Raw genomic sequence first — 17,031 nt, 5'->3', positions numbered from 1 at the left:
TGATACATAAATAACTATTTTTGGGAAAGAAAGTTTTGGCTTTCTACTACTCCATCTGATACAAAAAAAGGGATGAGAGAATCTTCCAAAGAAAGGAAGGAAGTAATCAATTTGAAACTCTATATATGAATGTGTAGATCATGCAAAGAAGTAACTTTCAGTCACATACATAGGTGAATGAATGTCATTACGATGTCATCGATGACATAAGCAGATCAAGCTTATTCCGTGACATTCAAAATCGTAATTCATGAATGAAGTGTGTGTATTTTCTATAATGTTATCCAATTTGGTACTGAAGAGCCTTAGGGCAAGTGTCTTAAGGCGAAACATCGGTGTATACCAGTGAGGGTGACAGTGTTCTATGTGAGTACAATTCATTACCATTCATTCAAAGTAGAACTCATGTGAATGATATCTGATTCTTATTCCACAACAAATGTTTGAAATACAAACTGAGTAGAGAAAAGTATCTTCTGTATAATTCAGTGTTCATATAGAAGTATTTGTTTCGAAAGAATTATTTTCTTCCGTGTAATTCAATGTTTATATGGAAGTAGCTGTTTCAGGAGGACTTTCTTTCAGTTTGTGACTGAAAGTTACTTCTTTGCATGATCTACACATTCATGTATAGAGTTTCAAATTGATTACTTCCTTCCTTTCTTTGAAAGATTCTCTCATCCCTTTTTTTGTATCAGATGGAGTAGTAGAAAGCCAAAACTTTCTTTCCCAAAAAATTAATCACTCCTAAAAATATAACCCCTTCAATTCAAATAAATATTATCTATTTACCTATCATTTCTGTGTTCATTTTATTATGAACGAAATTGTTCCAAACTATTTTCTTCTATCTGCAGACGTCTTTCGAAAATCAATCAATATATGACCGATTTTTTGCGAATACATTATTTATCAGGTCGGGACACATGATATTCTTTTCATGATGAGAATTTTTTTTTCGGTTAGTAGGGACAAAATGAAATCGGTTCATTGTCTTGTTTCGACAAAAGGCTGCACCAGAAAAATGGAAACATTCGAAAAAAGAAAAAACAATCAATTATGTTAATGGAGAAATTCAAAACCAAACAGTTTTCTCACGAAAATAAACATATCCTCTTTCCAATAGAGATTTTATTGACCAGTTTTTATTCACATTTGCAAAACAGTCACACAGTATTCAATCGCTGCAAATTTTGAAGTTCTCAAAAATACTTCTTTCAGTGAAAATGTCAGTGAAATAACTGAATTTTGTTGCAGCTGATGGACAGAGATAACCACAACGAAGTCACAATCAGCGTCAAACCAGGGCAGAGCTCTTCTCAATACGCTCAGCAACTAACCCAAGAAGAACTGATGTCAGAATACCACATTATCAAATGGAATGGCCTCCATGGCCTCAAAGAGTGGGGCTTCGATGAAAAAAACGAGTCTGCCAAATCCACCAAGAAATGCCAGCTTGTCGAAGGAGCATTCGATGGTACGATATTTCCTACACCTTTGAGGAAATACAGAAACGTGACGATATACAGACATGCCTTCTGTCGCCCCGTCCCTCTGATGTTTGTTAACGAAAATGTGAATTCACAAGGGATCAAAGTCTACAACTACAAGATGGGTGAAGACTTGTTCTCGTCTCCCGATATCAATCCATTCAACGAATGTTTCTGTTCCAACGGCAAATGCCCGGAGAAGGGACTGCAGAACATCGCACCCTGCTACTATGGTCTGCCTATTGTGCTGTCGCAACCTCATTTCCTGAATGGAGATCCTGCAGTGATAAATTCCTTCAATGGTATAGACCCTATTGAGGAAAAACATGGAAGTATTGCCAAGATTCAACCTGATGTAGGTATCCCTATGGATGGATCCATGCTGAGAATACAGGTCAATCTTGGAGTGAGTCAGACCAGGTTTAATTCCAAAACCAGGCCTTTCAACGGTCTTACTTTGCCCCTACTTTGGATTGAACTCGGTTGTACTAAACTTCCTTCCTTCGTTGACTGGTTGTTAACATTGGTTTTTGACGTTCTTCCTGTCTGTCAGGATGTACTCAGCTACTTCCTGGGGATTGTGGGATTAGCTATAATATCAGGAGCTGCTCTGTTGACTTTGTTCTTCTCCAAAGCAGTACCAAGGTCGCTAAGCATATCCCCAGACTACTCAGCCATACCTCTCATAAGCATTCCAGCGCAGTATCTGAGAGAGAAGGAACTAAGGATATGTAAATAATCTGCGATTCGATAATTCAGTTGCCTACAGTAATTAGTAATTACGTCTGTGACGTATTAGAGACTGAAATAAATTATTTCGTACAGGGTTGGCCAAGAGGTTTGTAGGATGAATTTTATTGTTATAAAAATATTGTGAGTGTTTAGACCGTCTGTATATTGTACATAATTAGTGAGAGAATGTAGATTTAAGAATTAATTATTTATAAATGGTTTTCAAGTGTCCTTTCTAGTTTTAAGTAATGAGTTGAAAAAAAAATCTTTATTCAATGATATTGTTTTTATCATATATCTCCAATCATGACTCCTCTATCAACAGAAAAAAAATAGTTTTTCCATGATTGTTAATCTTCATTGGTTTATTCTTCCGAACTATTCGAAACAAAAAAGAATAATATATTCAATTTTCAATTGAATTATCTCAATTTGAAATAAACTGTGAAGAATTGCTATCTGTACTTTTATTGAAGGTCTGAGAATTCTGAACATATCTATAAACAAAAATAAAAAGTGAACAACATTAGAATATTATTCACAATTATCACTCGTATATTCATATTTCAGATTTTTTATACAGAAATATTTTTGTATAAAAGTTCTCTGAGTGGATATGAAATTATTTGAGAGAAATAATAATTATGGATTTCCGAATAGCACTCTCAAAGCAAAACATTCATTATTGATGTAGTATGTCGTATAAAATATAGATCCATATGACGTCCATATATTGATGCATGATTATGCAACGTCTTTCATTTGGAAAGTTCGTCGCATATACCTATAGATATATGAAAATCTGAAAATATTTTTTTTTGGTTGGGGCGATCACCGATAGACCGGTTTCGGGTACTAGCCTCTCGTCAGTACCGGGAGGGTCATTTCAGACGGAGTGAACTGTCAATATCCCGAACAAACATTCGACACCCATCTTGGTTTTGAACAGGTTTCCTTACCCCCACCCTGGCGTTTGTCAGAAGGACAAAAGGGTCATAATTGATCATGGGATGACGGCATGAATGTCCTCAGACATCAGTACCGCCCTTCACGATGAACCCCTGCCTGGCTGGGGTGAGTGGATGAGGAAATTGTTAATCCGTTAACGGGGGACATGAGGGTTTTCTTCGACAGAGTGTCGGTGCCTTCTATATCAGGAGGGGTCGTCTACAGCATAATCTATAGCTTCCCTAACTAATGGATTATCGTGAGCTCCCGCGCAATCGAAAACTGGCCGATTCCTCGACTGAATGGACTGCTGAATGGAAGGAAGCTGCAAATCTCTGCACGAACCACGGAGCATTCACAATCATCCGTATTAACTTATTCTGAAGTTAATACAAAATGGAGATATTGCTTGGAGCTGCGTGTACCCAGACGCCTGAAGCGTACATGATGACAGACTTGAACATCATGTTATACAGCGTAATTTTGTTTTTGAGGCTCATTTTGGATCTTCTATTGATCCGAGGGTACAGACTTTTGATCCAACCCTCGATCTTTGCCTTCACGGATTCGAAGTGTGGGTTCCAGGTGAGCCTACACTCTATTAGAAGACCGAGGTACTTTACCCGCACCTGCCAGTCGATCTTCCTTCCAGAGATTCTCACTTTTCTGGCCGGAGAAGATATCATTCTACCCATAGTTATCGCCTGAGTCTTGTCCGGGTTCACTCGGATCTTCCATTCGAGGTACCAGCGCTCGAGGTCGTCCAATACATGTTGCATGTAGACGATGCCAAGCTCTCGTCCGAAGGAAGATGAGAGAAGAGCCGTGTCATCGGCGTAGAAATATATCTTCACACGCTCGGAACTCGAAAGGTCGCTGGTGTAAAGGGAGTACAGCATGGGAGAGAACACATCCCCCTGTGGCACTCCAGGCGAGGATCTCCCTGTTATCAGACAGAGAGCCCTCTATTCTAACCAGAAATGTTCTGCATTTCAGGAAAGACCCAATCCACCGGATCAGGCCTCGAGGCAGGTGGAACGCGATTAACTTGTGGAGAAGGCCTTCGTTCCATACACGTCCAGAACAAACATCGACAGTCATCATGATTTCAAACAGGTTGGAGCCTGGCTCCCTTACCCTTTCAACTGGCGTTTGTCAGAAGGACAAATGGCACGAACAAACCCCTTTCGGGTTGAGTGCCCTGAGTTGAAATCCTCACCACACGGTCAATGTGTGCAGAACATCTCATCTCTGCCATCCACCCCTGCTCCTCCGAAGTGGTCATCAACTTACTGATGGTCACTTCAGCAAGATTGACATCTGACCTTTGGTTCAAAGGCAGCCTCTGGGTGCTTTTACTTTCTAATGTATTGTGTTGTTTTTTCATAACTTTCCTAACTGAATTATTGCATGGGGTCCCCAAAAACTTGCCGGAGACGAGTGTCTTTAGTCGCGAGCAAGTGTTGGTTCTCAGTGAATCTGAAAATGAGATCAATTTGAAGTCTGTTTAAAAAAATTTTATACTTACCGGAGTCGCCTGACAGCGACTCTTGGGGGGTGGTCTTTGGTTCTGCTTCGTTGGCCTCCTGTGTTTGTCCCTCTTTCGGGATCTGGGGTCATCCCTTTTCAGTGCGTTATGTAGGTCGCTTAGAACCCGAACGCTTGACGATCATCTTCATTTCATTCAGGATTTGGAGACCAGCTCCCCTACCCTTTCGGCTGATCATTGGCCTTGAGATGGGCCAATGGGTACATGACTGATGGATGACGGCATGAAGTCCTTAGACATCAGTGCCGCCCTTCACGGGATACCCCTACCTGGCTGGGGTGGGATGGATGAAAAAGTTATTCATCCTTTAACGGGGGACATGAGGGCCTCATTCGACAGAGTGTCGGGGCCTTCTATATCGGGAGGGGTCGTCTACAGCATAATCTGTGGCTTCCCTAACTAACGGGTAGAACCCGAACAAACAAAATAATTACAACTATTCCGCACTATCTGCAGTTGATTCAGTAGGATGTACCTTTGCGCCACCTGCAGACAAAGTCCGGAAACAACTCCACAAACAAATACTCCGAAATAGTACGAATAATAAACATATTCAGGTAAAAGTACCTTCCACTTGCCTTTCATGTGAACCTACGATTTTGTAGATACGTGTGGTAGATAGCCAAAGGAAAAACAACAACTAAACCAGTTAATGCCGCACCGAAAAATGAAATAAAATGCAAGTAACTTCATACATATGAAAAGCCATATGAAAAGCTAAAATTAATTTCGTTTGGTCGTTGTGTGGTCGTAGTAGCGGCATCATCCATCAATTTATTGGAATTTGAAATGACTAACGTGTAACAGCAATCAATACATTGATATCTCATTCAAATAGATTTTGATATAACATTAATCTTTTTTTTTTAATTTCAACCATATACATCATAAATATTCACTTTTTGGTTTTGAGGGGTTGTCGAATTATAAGTCATTAAGAGTTGAAACAAATATTTTGGCCTCACCTCTCAATGAACTAACACTTGAAAAGTTGTAAAGGTTACAGATATTGAAAAAGTATTTGACAATTCATTTCAGAGAATATAATTTGAAATTGAATTTATTTCTAACGTATGCTAGGAAAATCATTAGAGCTTTTTATATTCGTTACGTCCCATTCGGTTGAAAAGGAATCAGAATACTGGAAGAAATTTGAGGTCATTATGTGATACGTCGAATAGAATTTTGTAAGAGTTAAATCAATTATTATACAAATCGTGTCCCACCGCCAATTAGCTGCTTTTCCAGTACCAATCTTCAAAAGCATTTCAGAGATTGTGTGAATTGCACCTAGCAAAAGCTAGGTGCGACAGTGATCTCTTGAAAATAAATTCACTCGTTTCATTAATATGTCTATTTGCAATTTGATTTTGATTCTGTGATAACTTCATTTATTTATACATTTATTGAATCACAAAATCATGTTTATGGAAATATACAATTATTATTACTTTATTTTTTCTTAATGTTGTCATAAAGTGACATCTTCCGTTGAGGAGACGAACAAGGACACACACAAATTCAAAACCAACAGTTGAGAGGATTCTCTAAAGATCGGCATGAGAGTTTGAGAAATCAATACTTCTCGCACTTTCTGTGATATTCAATAGATGGCAGAAGTTTCATATTCATTGGTAAAATGAATTGTAGGAGTAGTTACCGAGTACAGATTTTTTTGAACTCCTGACCAAACTTCTTCAACAAATTCACTCATTGTTAGCCTTCATTTAAAATATATTTTCAATCGATTTAATCAGGCACCCACATCATGGGGTGCCTGGGGTGGTTTTGTAGACTCAGAGGTAGGTTGAAAAATAAGAGTTTTCAGAAGTTAGATCTTAAATGTTGACTTAAGGACTTTCACGTTAACTCTTGCTCGAAACAATCTAATGCATAGCAGACCAATTCTTATGGTATTAACTTGTATGAGGGAAAATAAATATTGGCAGACGAAACCAAAGCCCACAGACAATTCATCCGTGATCCAAAACCAGACAGTGCTGGTTCGACCCGCTTTAGGTCTCATCAATGGTGCTAAGCTGAATCATGAATGTATTGCGCATCTCAACTGTCCATGAAAGACAAACCTGAGTGGATAGGGCATTGACATCTCCCCTTACCGAAACGAAATGTATGGACTTGACAGAGGTCTCAATCCACGAACGGAATTGGTGGTGATGTTTCGCAAAGCCAAGCTTTGACATCGACCACCGAATGATATTCGGACTGCAGCTGCCACTGCAGATTGTGGAGACATTCATACTTGAAGAATGCAGAAATCTAATATTTACAAGTGAATACATAATTTAAAATGATATTTAAAATATATGTTGTGTTTTGAATCAAAACCTAATATTCAATATACTACACAAAACAATACACACTCCTAGAAACAGTAAACCTAGAGAAAATCCAACACAAAGGATATTACCTGATGTAACCCAAATACAGTCAAATTTACCTACAGTACCTGCACTAAGCTGTTCTGACCGCATAAAAGAACAAACAAGAGGATGAAACGTTGTTTGAATAGAGCCTTGAAGATGATAGCACGACCAGCTGTCGAAAGCGCTCGCATACATTAAATAGAAGTTATAAAGCTTTAATTCCTTTTTGTGACATACAATAATATTAAAATACTGAAAATAAAGGAATATTAGTTGCATCATTCAAATAATTTTCCTTTATTTTCAGTATTTTAATATTAACATATGTCACAAAAAGGATTTGAAGCTTTATAATTTTTCTTGAGTGCTGTTTCGGCTATTCTTTTCCCTTTTTGAATTAAATCATAGACACTCGACCACACCTTCTCTTTTATATTCATATCCTGGACTCGAAAGTCACGCAGGTAGCTATGGCTGCCTCCGTGGTAATGCAGGCTCCTGTTGGTGACTCCGTTCGTTTGTGGTGTTCTCCCGTTATTGGCACAGAGTCTGTGGTTATTGGCAACCAAGTGTTGCCCATCCCTGCACTTTACCACACCGCGCTAATGAGGCCAATAGCCAGAAACACGTGTACGCGGTTTGCCAAAAATGTTTCTTTGAGTGCTGTTCCGACCAATCTTTTCTTTTTTAATTAAATCATTGAGACTCGATAACACCTCTTTTATTGTGTTGAAAATTCTTGTCTCAATATCCTCATTGACAATTATGAAATTCAAAACTCATTTATTTCTAAGGTAGTCGCAAAAAGTCATAACAATAAATTTTTGTTTTATTTAATAATATCATTAACGACTGTCTGTTTATTTACACATATTTACAATTCATAAATCTTATCAGGTATTTGGGGACCTCCGCAAAGATTTTATTTTCGATTTAATCCAAGGGAGGTAGTAGGATAACCTTGTGTACACATCTGGAAAACCTGGCTTGGCACATCCAGATCCAAAGGATGTTATTCCGGCTAAAATCCAACGACCGTCTGCCATGGCACATTGAAGCGGACCTCCGGAATCACCCTGTACAAAACAAAGTTGAATGAATAGTTTAATTTGACCAATGCATTCGAAGAAGTACCATGTGTACCAAATATAAATTTCTCAAATAGAATGGAAAAGAAAGTTATTGGCTTTCTACTTCTCCATCTTTTCTGGAAGATTCCCCTATTTAGTACAGTGATGGAGAAGTAGAAAGCCTAAACTTCTCTTTCCCAAAAGTTGTTCTCCCCTAAAAATATACTCCTTTCAACTTAAACGAGATTCCTATGGCTGGGATTGAATCAAATAAAAAAATGAATGTCATTACGTACTGTCACCGATGACATGAGTAAATTCAAGTCATTCGTAACATGAAATCGTTTTGTTATAAATGAATTGAGTGCTTCTTTTTGCGATGTTATCCAGAGAGATGCTGAAGAGGTAATAAGGTAAATGTCATTCCGAAACATCGAGGTCCACCATCGAGGATGACAGCGTTTCATGTAAGTGAAATTAAACCTCTTTCAGATACCTATATTGTGTAGCAATCCTGTGAATTTTTGAATTCCAGTAAATCTCTAAGCACGTCATTATTTAAAAAAATATATCAATTCAATAGTATAAAATGGATTGGAATATACGAAATTGGGTCAGATTTCACCGCTATCAGTTCGAGTTGAATGAGTCTGTCGTTTCTTCTCACAGATCGAATCTACATTTGAAGGATTCAATGGATATTCAGAACAATCCTCTATAAAACATGATTCGTCATGAAATGTTGGAGTGCAATATAATATTCCTGACGATTCAAAAAATGGGGCCTTCGTTCAGTTATAGTTTTGATCATCTTGCGTCCCACATTAAGGTTGAAAAATTCATTACCATTTTTGCAAAACTTGGGTGTAATTATTGGTTATACTGCACTACATATTTTTTTTCATTAACGTACAAATTATATTGTCGAAGTTTCATAATGCCAAATTTTCAAACACCAGTCAATAAAAAATAATTTTGAAAGATGACTGTCGAACTTCAAATGCTATGTCCTCCAAGAGTATTTGTTCGTTTTTTATATTATAGCACATAAGGAATACTTTTGATTTCACAAAAACAATGAAGACTCAAATCTTTTGATGATAAAAACTATGAGAATTTTTAAACACTTCTTATCAACGGTTATTTCGCTAACCAAGTTAGCATCATCAGAAGATTACTACAACTGAATCTTGCAACTAACTTTGAAGCTTCTTTGTGCATTTCAGCAAACCATTACCTCCTATAATCATGATGGCATATTGTTGGTGATTGTTATGGAACAACTATATATTTTAAATGTTCGGCTTTATGAAAAAGTCCAGGATTTACGAAAACGATCTCTGAATCTGAATTTTCTAATCAACCTATCCACTATCTATGATGAATGTTCGTTACTTTCAGCTACTTTCTAAATAACTTTTTCCTTGATATCATATATTTCTTTGCCTATTTATTGCTTTGCTTTTTCATTGTAGACAATGGTATATATCTGAAAGTTATAATAATGGAATTCTCATCGGTATTTCCTATAACTAGAAAATCCAGGAATGGCAATTCCTCGTTATTTTCAATTCCATAAGTGAACTTCATATTTGAAGATATGTTGTTGAGACAAAACGCAAAATTCTCCAAATCACTTCTATTCGTGTTGAAAATGGAAAATACGTCATCCACGTATCGAAGCCAAGTCCGTGGAGAGAGTAATCAAAGTGTTCATTAGCGTCCATTTCAAATCTCCTGATGGAGAGATCAGTCATGAAAGGAGTGATACCCATTGCTGTACCTCATGGTGTTTGTCAATGCAGTTAACAAGCTGAAAGCAATTCTGTTCTATGCAAATTGATGTGAGCTAGATGTACTCTGTGTTCATACATCTTCCAGATATCCGATTGTTTTTGATATGGTGACACTTTGAAGTAAAGAGGATACGTCACAGGATACTAAAGTCATACTGTCTCGTTCACAACATCACATCTTTGATATGTTTGATGGACTCTTGTCAACTAACAACACTCGAACTGGGTTTCGGCATTGATAGGAAGTCGAACTGTTTAGTTAACCATTTGGGGATCTTATACATAAGGAAAACTATAACTGATAGCTTGCCGACTTGCCTAGCAAATCTTATATTTTTGGTTCTTTATTATCAAATTCTTACAGACCTTTTCTCAACGCCAGTAAATTCAAATTTTCATACTTTTAGAGTTTAGTTTTCATATCTGAAATCATCTTAGGCCCTGAATTCTTGTCAATTTCCTCATAGTAATTCGATTTTTCCAGGTTAACAACTTCATTGCCTTTTTTTGCTTTCAGAAAATTTTGAAAATTTCCCTTTCATTTGTTTTCTGAGTGCTTCACAAAAAAACCCTTTCGATGTCTCCGGTGATCGCTGAATTACACTCTCAACACAAACCACGATTTCTAAGACTTTCCTCGCAGAGGTCGAACTGAAATTCAGAGTTTTTTTTGAAAGATTTTTCGCCATGTTGATATTTTTTCGATTAGTCATCCATTTTCTCAGCTCCAAGCATTATGAATTTTTATTCATTTGTTATCCGTTTCATAACCCTCATTATCGACCTTTATCAGGTGTGGGGATAGATTCTCCAGATGTGTATAAAACAATTAACATTGCCAATAAAATTAATTTCTTGTCATCTTCTGAGGATGCTAGCTTGTTTAGCAAAAAGCGCGTTGAGAAACAGTATTCTGGTGTATGATTTTTTTTAAATAGATTATTGTCACGTCAGAAGTTTCAGTACTCCCTATCAAGTGAATAAAGCTCGGTTTGAACTCCGAAACTTATAATCTCTTTCAAACCAACCTTAAAACATGAATAACAGTCAAACCCTGATTGTACAACTGAGCCTAGGTATTTTCACCAAAGGATCTATTGGGGATTAGGAATGTATGAGTACGTCGTAGTTGACTGTAGGAGACATTGAGTGGCAGCTCATTTTCAGAATGCACTGTCAACCAGTAGTCGGTTTCTCTCCGCATAAGCATGTTATACACTGGGTCCGTAAAATATGGAACAAATTCATTTTCAGCTAAACAGGTCATTTTAAGAAATAATCCTAATCGATTTTTGATGTTAATTTACCGTATTTCAAAATAATAATCTAATATACAGGGTGAATTACGTTCGAGTAATGACGTCACCGTCATTTTTTTTAAATGAAACACCCCCATTTTGTCTCAATTTTCGGATTACCCTAGCTGAGCTGATTCCAAAAATGTATCACATGTTGATTCCAATTGGTACAAGGTGGACAAAAATACAGTAGTTGTGTGTGTGCTAATAAAGTAACGCGTAACTTTCTTTATTAGGTAAATTAACAATATTATCAAAAATACTTATTGTCTAGCGGACAGAATATGCTGGAATACATGACTTTATATTAAATGTTCGAACTGCAGCCCTTGCTGTATTTGACAGTAACCCAAACGGTGTACAAATTCTTGTTAAACCTTGTGTATGGTTTCTTGCGTAATATTGTTTATTTCTGTTCGAATTTCCACTTGTACATCTTCAATATTTGCTGGTTTCGTTTTATAAATAACATTCTTCAGATGGCCCCACAGAAAATAAGCCAAAGGATTTAAATCTGGTGACCTCGCTGGCCATTCAGTGGGTCCACGTCTACCAATCCACCTGTTCGGAAAAATTTCATCTACGTACCTTTTAATATCTACAGCATAATGTGGAGGTGCACCATCCTGTTGAAACCATAAACTTTCATCAAAACCTCCAGAATTACGTCTGCTGGGAAATAAATTACGTAAAGTAGGTACGAGATACTCCCTTTAAAACTCAAGGTACTTTGCCCCGTTTAAATTACCTTCGATAAAGTAGGATCCAATGATTCGATTTCGTACAATTCCAGCCCATACATTTACCTTTTGAGGGTATTGTGTATGATGCTCACGCATCCAGTGGGGGTTTTCTTCTGCCCAGTATCTACAATTCTGACGGTTAACCTCACCATTTAACGTGAAAGTGGACTCATCAAAAAAAATAATGTTTTGTATCAAGAGAGGGTCTCGGTGACATTTATCCATCATTTCTTCGCAAAATTGGAGTCGTCTATCGGGATCATCTTCGTTTAATTCTTGCACAAGTTTGATTTTATAAGGATGCCATTTTTCAAGCTTCAATAGTTTGTGTACCGTTGTTTTGCCAACACCGATTTCGCGACTAACTTTACGAACAGAAGTGTGCGCATCTTCTTCAAAAATCAGTAAAACATCTAATGCTGTATCAGCATTTGCAGGGGATGGCCTGATTTGCGTACATTTGCAACCGTACCAGTTTCTCGAAATTTCGTTTCCAGCTTACTGACTGTTGAACGCGTTATATGTCTTTCTGGATATTTATCATTGAACAAATTGCACACTTCCATCTGAGTTCGCGATCTGTCTCCAAACCCAATCATCATAAGTATTTCAATTCTTTGTTTTACACTCAACTCCATTTCTACTTCCAATTAAATCTAAGCAATCATTCGAATATTCACGAATACCAAAAATATTGTAGTATTGTAGTACTAAACTGTCACTGAACATCAATAAATTACTAAACAAATAATGATATTTCACAAAAAACTATACGACTATGTTTTTTATAAATGTAGATAAGAAATAATTTCTTTCATATTCTGTCTGCTAGACCACAAGTACCAAACATGTTTGGAAACAGCTCATTTTTATTACTCTAAACATGTAGCAAACTACAGGGTGTTACATTTAAACCGATTTGAAGATCATTCCACAAACGAGAAAATTCACCGAACTCTTTTCTTTTTCCGCCTTCGTCGATATCGCCTGTACGACTATGAATCGAAGGTGATGATTCCAAAGCGAAAAATTCTTCATCATATCAACTAGAAAACCCATTCCAAAAACCTATCTCACCTACTACGATTCAGGACGACAACTGAGGCAATGGACGATGTGCATTGCAGGATTTCGTAGAAACGACGTTCGCACGAATTCGTTGCTTCGCACATCGTAGCTTTCCGCTTTTAGTAAACGGAAGGCCTTAACGCACAATTTTATATGTTGTCCATTTAGTCTCTCTCTCAAGAAAGATGTTGGTTTAATACATTTACATGGCTGCTGACGGCACCATTGTCAACCAGGCAAGTATGTCTCTTTCCTTTTCTCCCTGTATTTCAAATCGAAGAAAATATTTTGACCACATTTTATCAATCAATCCATATTTATTTCCATTTTTTCTATATGGCTCACATGTTTTGGAATTGTCAATTGGCAGGAACAGATCGTACATTAATAAAGAGATATTTTAAACAATTCAGTTTGGAAGATAATTGGCAATAGCAATTGTTGGCAATGGAATGTCCAAGAGGATGTTCATCCAGAGATACTCCCAAAAATCTAACCTCTGCATGTCTATTCTACATTGTAATTTCCCCAATTTTGACTTCAAAATCATCAATATTTTTTTGGCGACAGTGAAATCTTAACATCTGGGGTTTTTGAATGTTAACAAATAGGTTCCTACTATTGAAAAAAGATGAAACTGCATGAATTCTTCCAATACATATCGTTCGTAGGTATTCATTATCCGTAGAGGACAGAAACCATGAAAAGTCGTCTGCATAAACAGTATAATCAGCAGTACCAATTATCGCTTCAAGATGATTCACATACAAAATTAATAGAATTGGACCCAAGATCGATCCCTGTGGAACGCCCATTTTGATTTTCCTACTATCCGAGCTATTATGTTGAAACTGTAGCGTTACTATTTGTTTTCTCTTTGTTGAAAAGGATAAAATCCAGTTTAATGATATACCTTTTACGCCATAACTCTCCAAAATCTTCATCAATTCCTAATGGTTCACATAATTTTATACCAGTATATTATGCTGATTTCAAAATGAACTACGAAATGATTTATACCTCACTTTCACTGTTCCTACCTAAAACGATCCTCAAGTGTTTCAAATACAACTTACGTATTGTTACGATTTGTCTATTGGAGGTGAAAAATCGTTTGAATTGAATTATAATTACACAGTTTCCCCAATTTGCCAACTGAATTTAATCGGTGTCTCTGACAGAAAGCTTTTGCATATGTATCTACACGTACTAACTTAATTGCTTTTTGATCATCTAATTATCTTAGTAGATTATTCCCTTCAGAACGAACTTCAAAGAAGGTGATGTTCGGAAATATACTTTTGCAAAGGATGGAAATCAAGATGTGATTGACTAGGGTGCGATGGAAAATTGCATGATTCCATGTCGACAGTAAAATGACAAATTTTACGTCAATAATAGTATTTCCAGTCATTGATCTTCACTCTACAGTTGAAATAGCACAGACAAAATATCCATTTCAGTTTGCATGAACCTTAAATACGTTATTATAAATGAAATGTCAAAAGTTCCTACCGAGTTGAAAGGAGTTAGTAACAAATTCCCTACAAGAATGATTTTAAAACTTCTTTTCTTGGGAAGCACCGATTCTGAGTTATCTCGATTCTAAACTTGAAAAATCTGGATATGCATTCATATATGGCCAGTATGCATTATCGGAGCCCTATTTAATGAGCGAAACAAGGATATGCGACAGAAAACGATGCGACGATAATTTTTAATTTTTATCACTCATGCATGTGGAGTATATGATTCGACGTCATTACAAACCAATTTGGCGTCTCAGCAGATGAAGAAAACTTCATCAACACTGAAGTAACCTAAACATCTGCCCCTGAATCTACAGAAGAGATGGTTGTCGGCTAAATAACCTCAACTGTTTTTTCTGTAGCATCGGTTCAAGAGCGAGAGCTTCTCAGCTCTCCTGATTCTATTCAGGAATCTAAAATGCTGTGACAGGGGCAACTTAGACGTTTCTGAAAGAACAGGATATCTTATGAACCTGCATTGCACCAAATTCTGAAGCAACAGAAACAAAATGTTTATCAAGAGATGAAACAGACGGTCTTTGCGCAGATCTGCAAAAAACTACGCTCAAACTATGATAGACCCAAATTAGAGACAAAAAAGTCTGTCTGAATGTAATGCATCGTCAGGCATAGCTGACTTAAAGTTGTTCTCTTAGAAGAAGGTCACTGTGGTCATAAAGGTAGAAATCTTGCACTTTGAATATCCGGCAACCTCGTATCAATCAGTCAACCAGAATGTCTACGGTATGTCAATATTACTACAGTAGGGGATTCAACAGGTAGACACGTACAATTCCAGGTACTCAAGTACGATTCCATAGCTATACAGTCCGGTCTGAATAGCTGAAGGTTAACTAAGAGAGTCAGGAGAGCATCTCCTGATTGAGAATGCAGTTAATATATTGCAGTCAAAAGAGGGCGCTTCCCTAAAATACATTAAAGGAGACCTAATTTCCAAGCCAGAAATTTTTCTTGATCACCAATCTGACTGACCACCGATCAGGACCTCACTAGATTGAAAAAAAAATCAGCATGGTCCATCAACTACGGAGGGGACTATTCTTCAAGAGAACATTTCACGTTTTGGTAGTACAGAACACATTCTGTGCCGTTTTTCAATTGTTTTGCACTTTTTGCGAGATCAATTTTCAGGCGGAAATTCATGCACGACTCAACTAACATTTTCAGAATAGAAAGTTATCAAGTGGTCACCCTGTATTTTGGTAACACATTCCTGATCGTCTCTGCTCCAAGAATATCTTGTAGTGCAAGGATATGAAATATGAACAGTTTCAATTTTGAAATGAAAATATCGCATGAAAAAGCATGTAGTCGCATGAATCTTTGTTATTTGAATAAACTGAAGTTGAAAAAAATCATTTAAAAGCGAACCTGGATAGCCTAAAAGGGATAGGAAAAATTCTAAACACAAAGAAACCATTATACATTGTATTTCTTTGATGTCACTCCCCTTAGAACGGGTCAACTCGAAAAATTGAAATTCAGGATAATGAAATCAATGCATGAATACTTCATTTTGAAGTGAAATTAACTGATGAAACTTTCAAGATGGCGACTGGGCACTATCTGGGAAAAAAATTAAATGGGAAGGGGGGGTCTTGTGACACATCATTTTGAAGCTCCTGACGAATACTTCACAACCCTACATATGAAGACAATATCTCTACCTACTACAAAATGGCGGAACATTTAATAAGTTCCTGAAGACAAACACATAAATAGATATTTCTGGAAATATTCCTTTTCATCTGCCACATGGCAGATAATATATATATATATATATATATATATATATATATATATATATATATATATATATATATATATATATATATATATATATATATATATATATATATATATTATTTTTATTTACGGTGCGACGCGTAACTTTCACGAGACCGAAAGGATTTTCAATGAACGTTTTCCGAATCGTCCTATTTGTAGAAAATATTTGAGGGAACTTGTATCCATATTCACAACTACCGGTAGTTTACATAACAAAAAGCCTCCAGGTCATCCGTCCATTCCGGAAGAACAGCAAGTGCAAATAATTGGTGAGATGGTAGTAAATCCGGAACAGTCTACTTATTCCGTCGCGAATGTTTGTGAGTTGTCTCCATCTACTGTGTGGAGACTTTTGAAGAGGAATAGGTATCAATCATATAAAATTAAAATGGTACACGAATTAACTGAAGATGACCCTGATCAAAGAACAGAATTTTGCGAAATCATGACGGAAACAACCCTAGAATATAATATCAATATCTTCAACTTTTAATAATTATCTGAATACATTGACATTTAACTGCATAATATCAGATAATAAATTGAGGTTAGTTCGCTCGAAATGGTTGCCTTGATCTTCTTGACATTTGAACAGCCTATCCGATATTTCAC

General features: G+C 36.7%; 2 protein-coding genes across 2 annotated transcripts in view; one reads left to right on the top strand and one right to left on the bottom strand.

Moving 5' to 3' along the window:
* The window catches only part of LOC111508908 (scavenger receptor class B member 1), a 65,417-nt gene extending 62,923 nt beyond the window's left edge, over window positions 1–2,494 (top strand). The window contains exon 6 of the mRNA XM_023164547.2: window positions 1,258–2,494. Within this exon, the coding sequence (XP_023020315.1) occupies window positions 1,258–2,229 (972 nt within the window). The 3' untranslated portion in view covers window positions 2,230–2,494. The remainder of the gene's footprint in view (window positions 1–1,257) is intronic.
* A 5,428-nt stretch (window positions 2,495–7,922) lies between these two features.
* The window catches only part of LOC111503766 (trypsin-1), a 65,226-nt gene continuing 56,117 nt past the window's right edge, over window positions 7,923–17,031 (bottom strand). Inside the window, exon 7 of the mRNA XM_074178033.1 lies at window positions 7,923–8,182. Coding sequence (XP_074034134.1) covers window positions 8,000–8,182 — 183 coding nt within the window. The 3' untranslated portion in view covers window positions 7,923–7,999. The remainder of the gene's footprint in view (window positions 8,183–17,031) is intronic.

This window comes from Leptinotarsa decemlineata, unplaced genomic scaffold (assembly GCF_025532065.1).
Source record: "Leptinotarsa decemlineata unplaced genomic scaffold, Ldec_3_MD MMD2_tig00003335_RagTag_RagTag, whole genome shotgun sequence".
Classification (NCBI taxonomy): Eukaryota; Metazoa; Arthropoda; class Insecta; order Coleoptera; family Chrysomelidae; genus Leptinotarsa; species Leptinotarsa decemlineata.
This window is presented reverse-complemented; position numbering and strand designations above follow the sequence as displayed.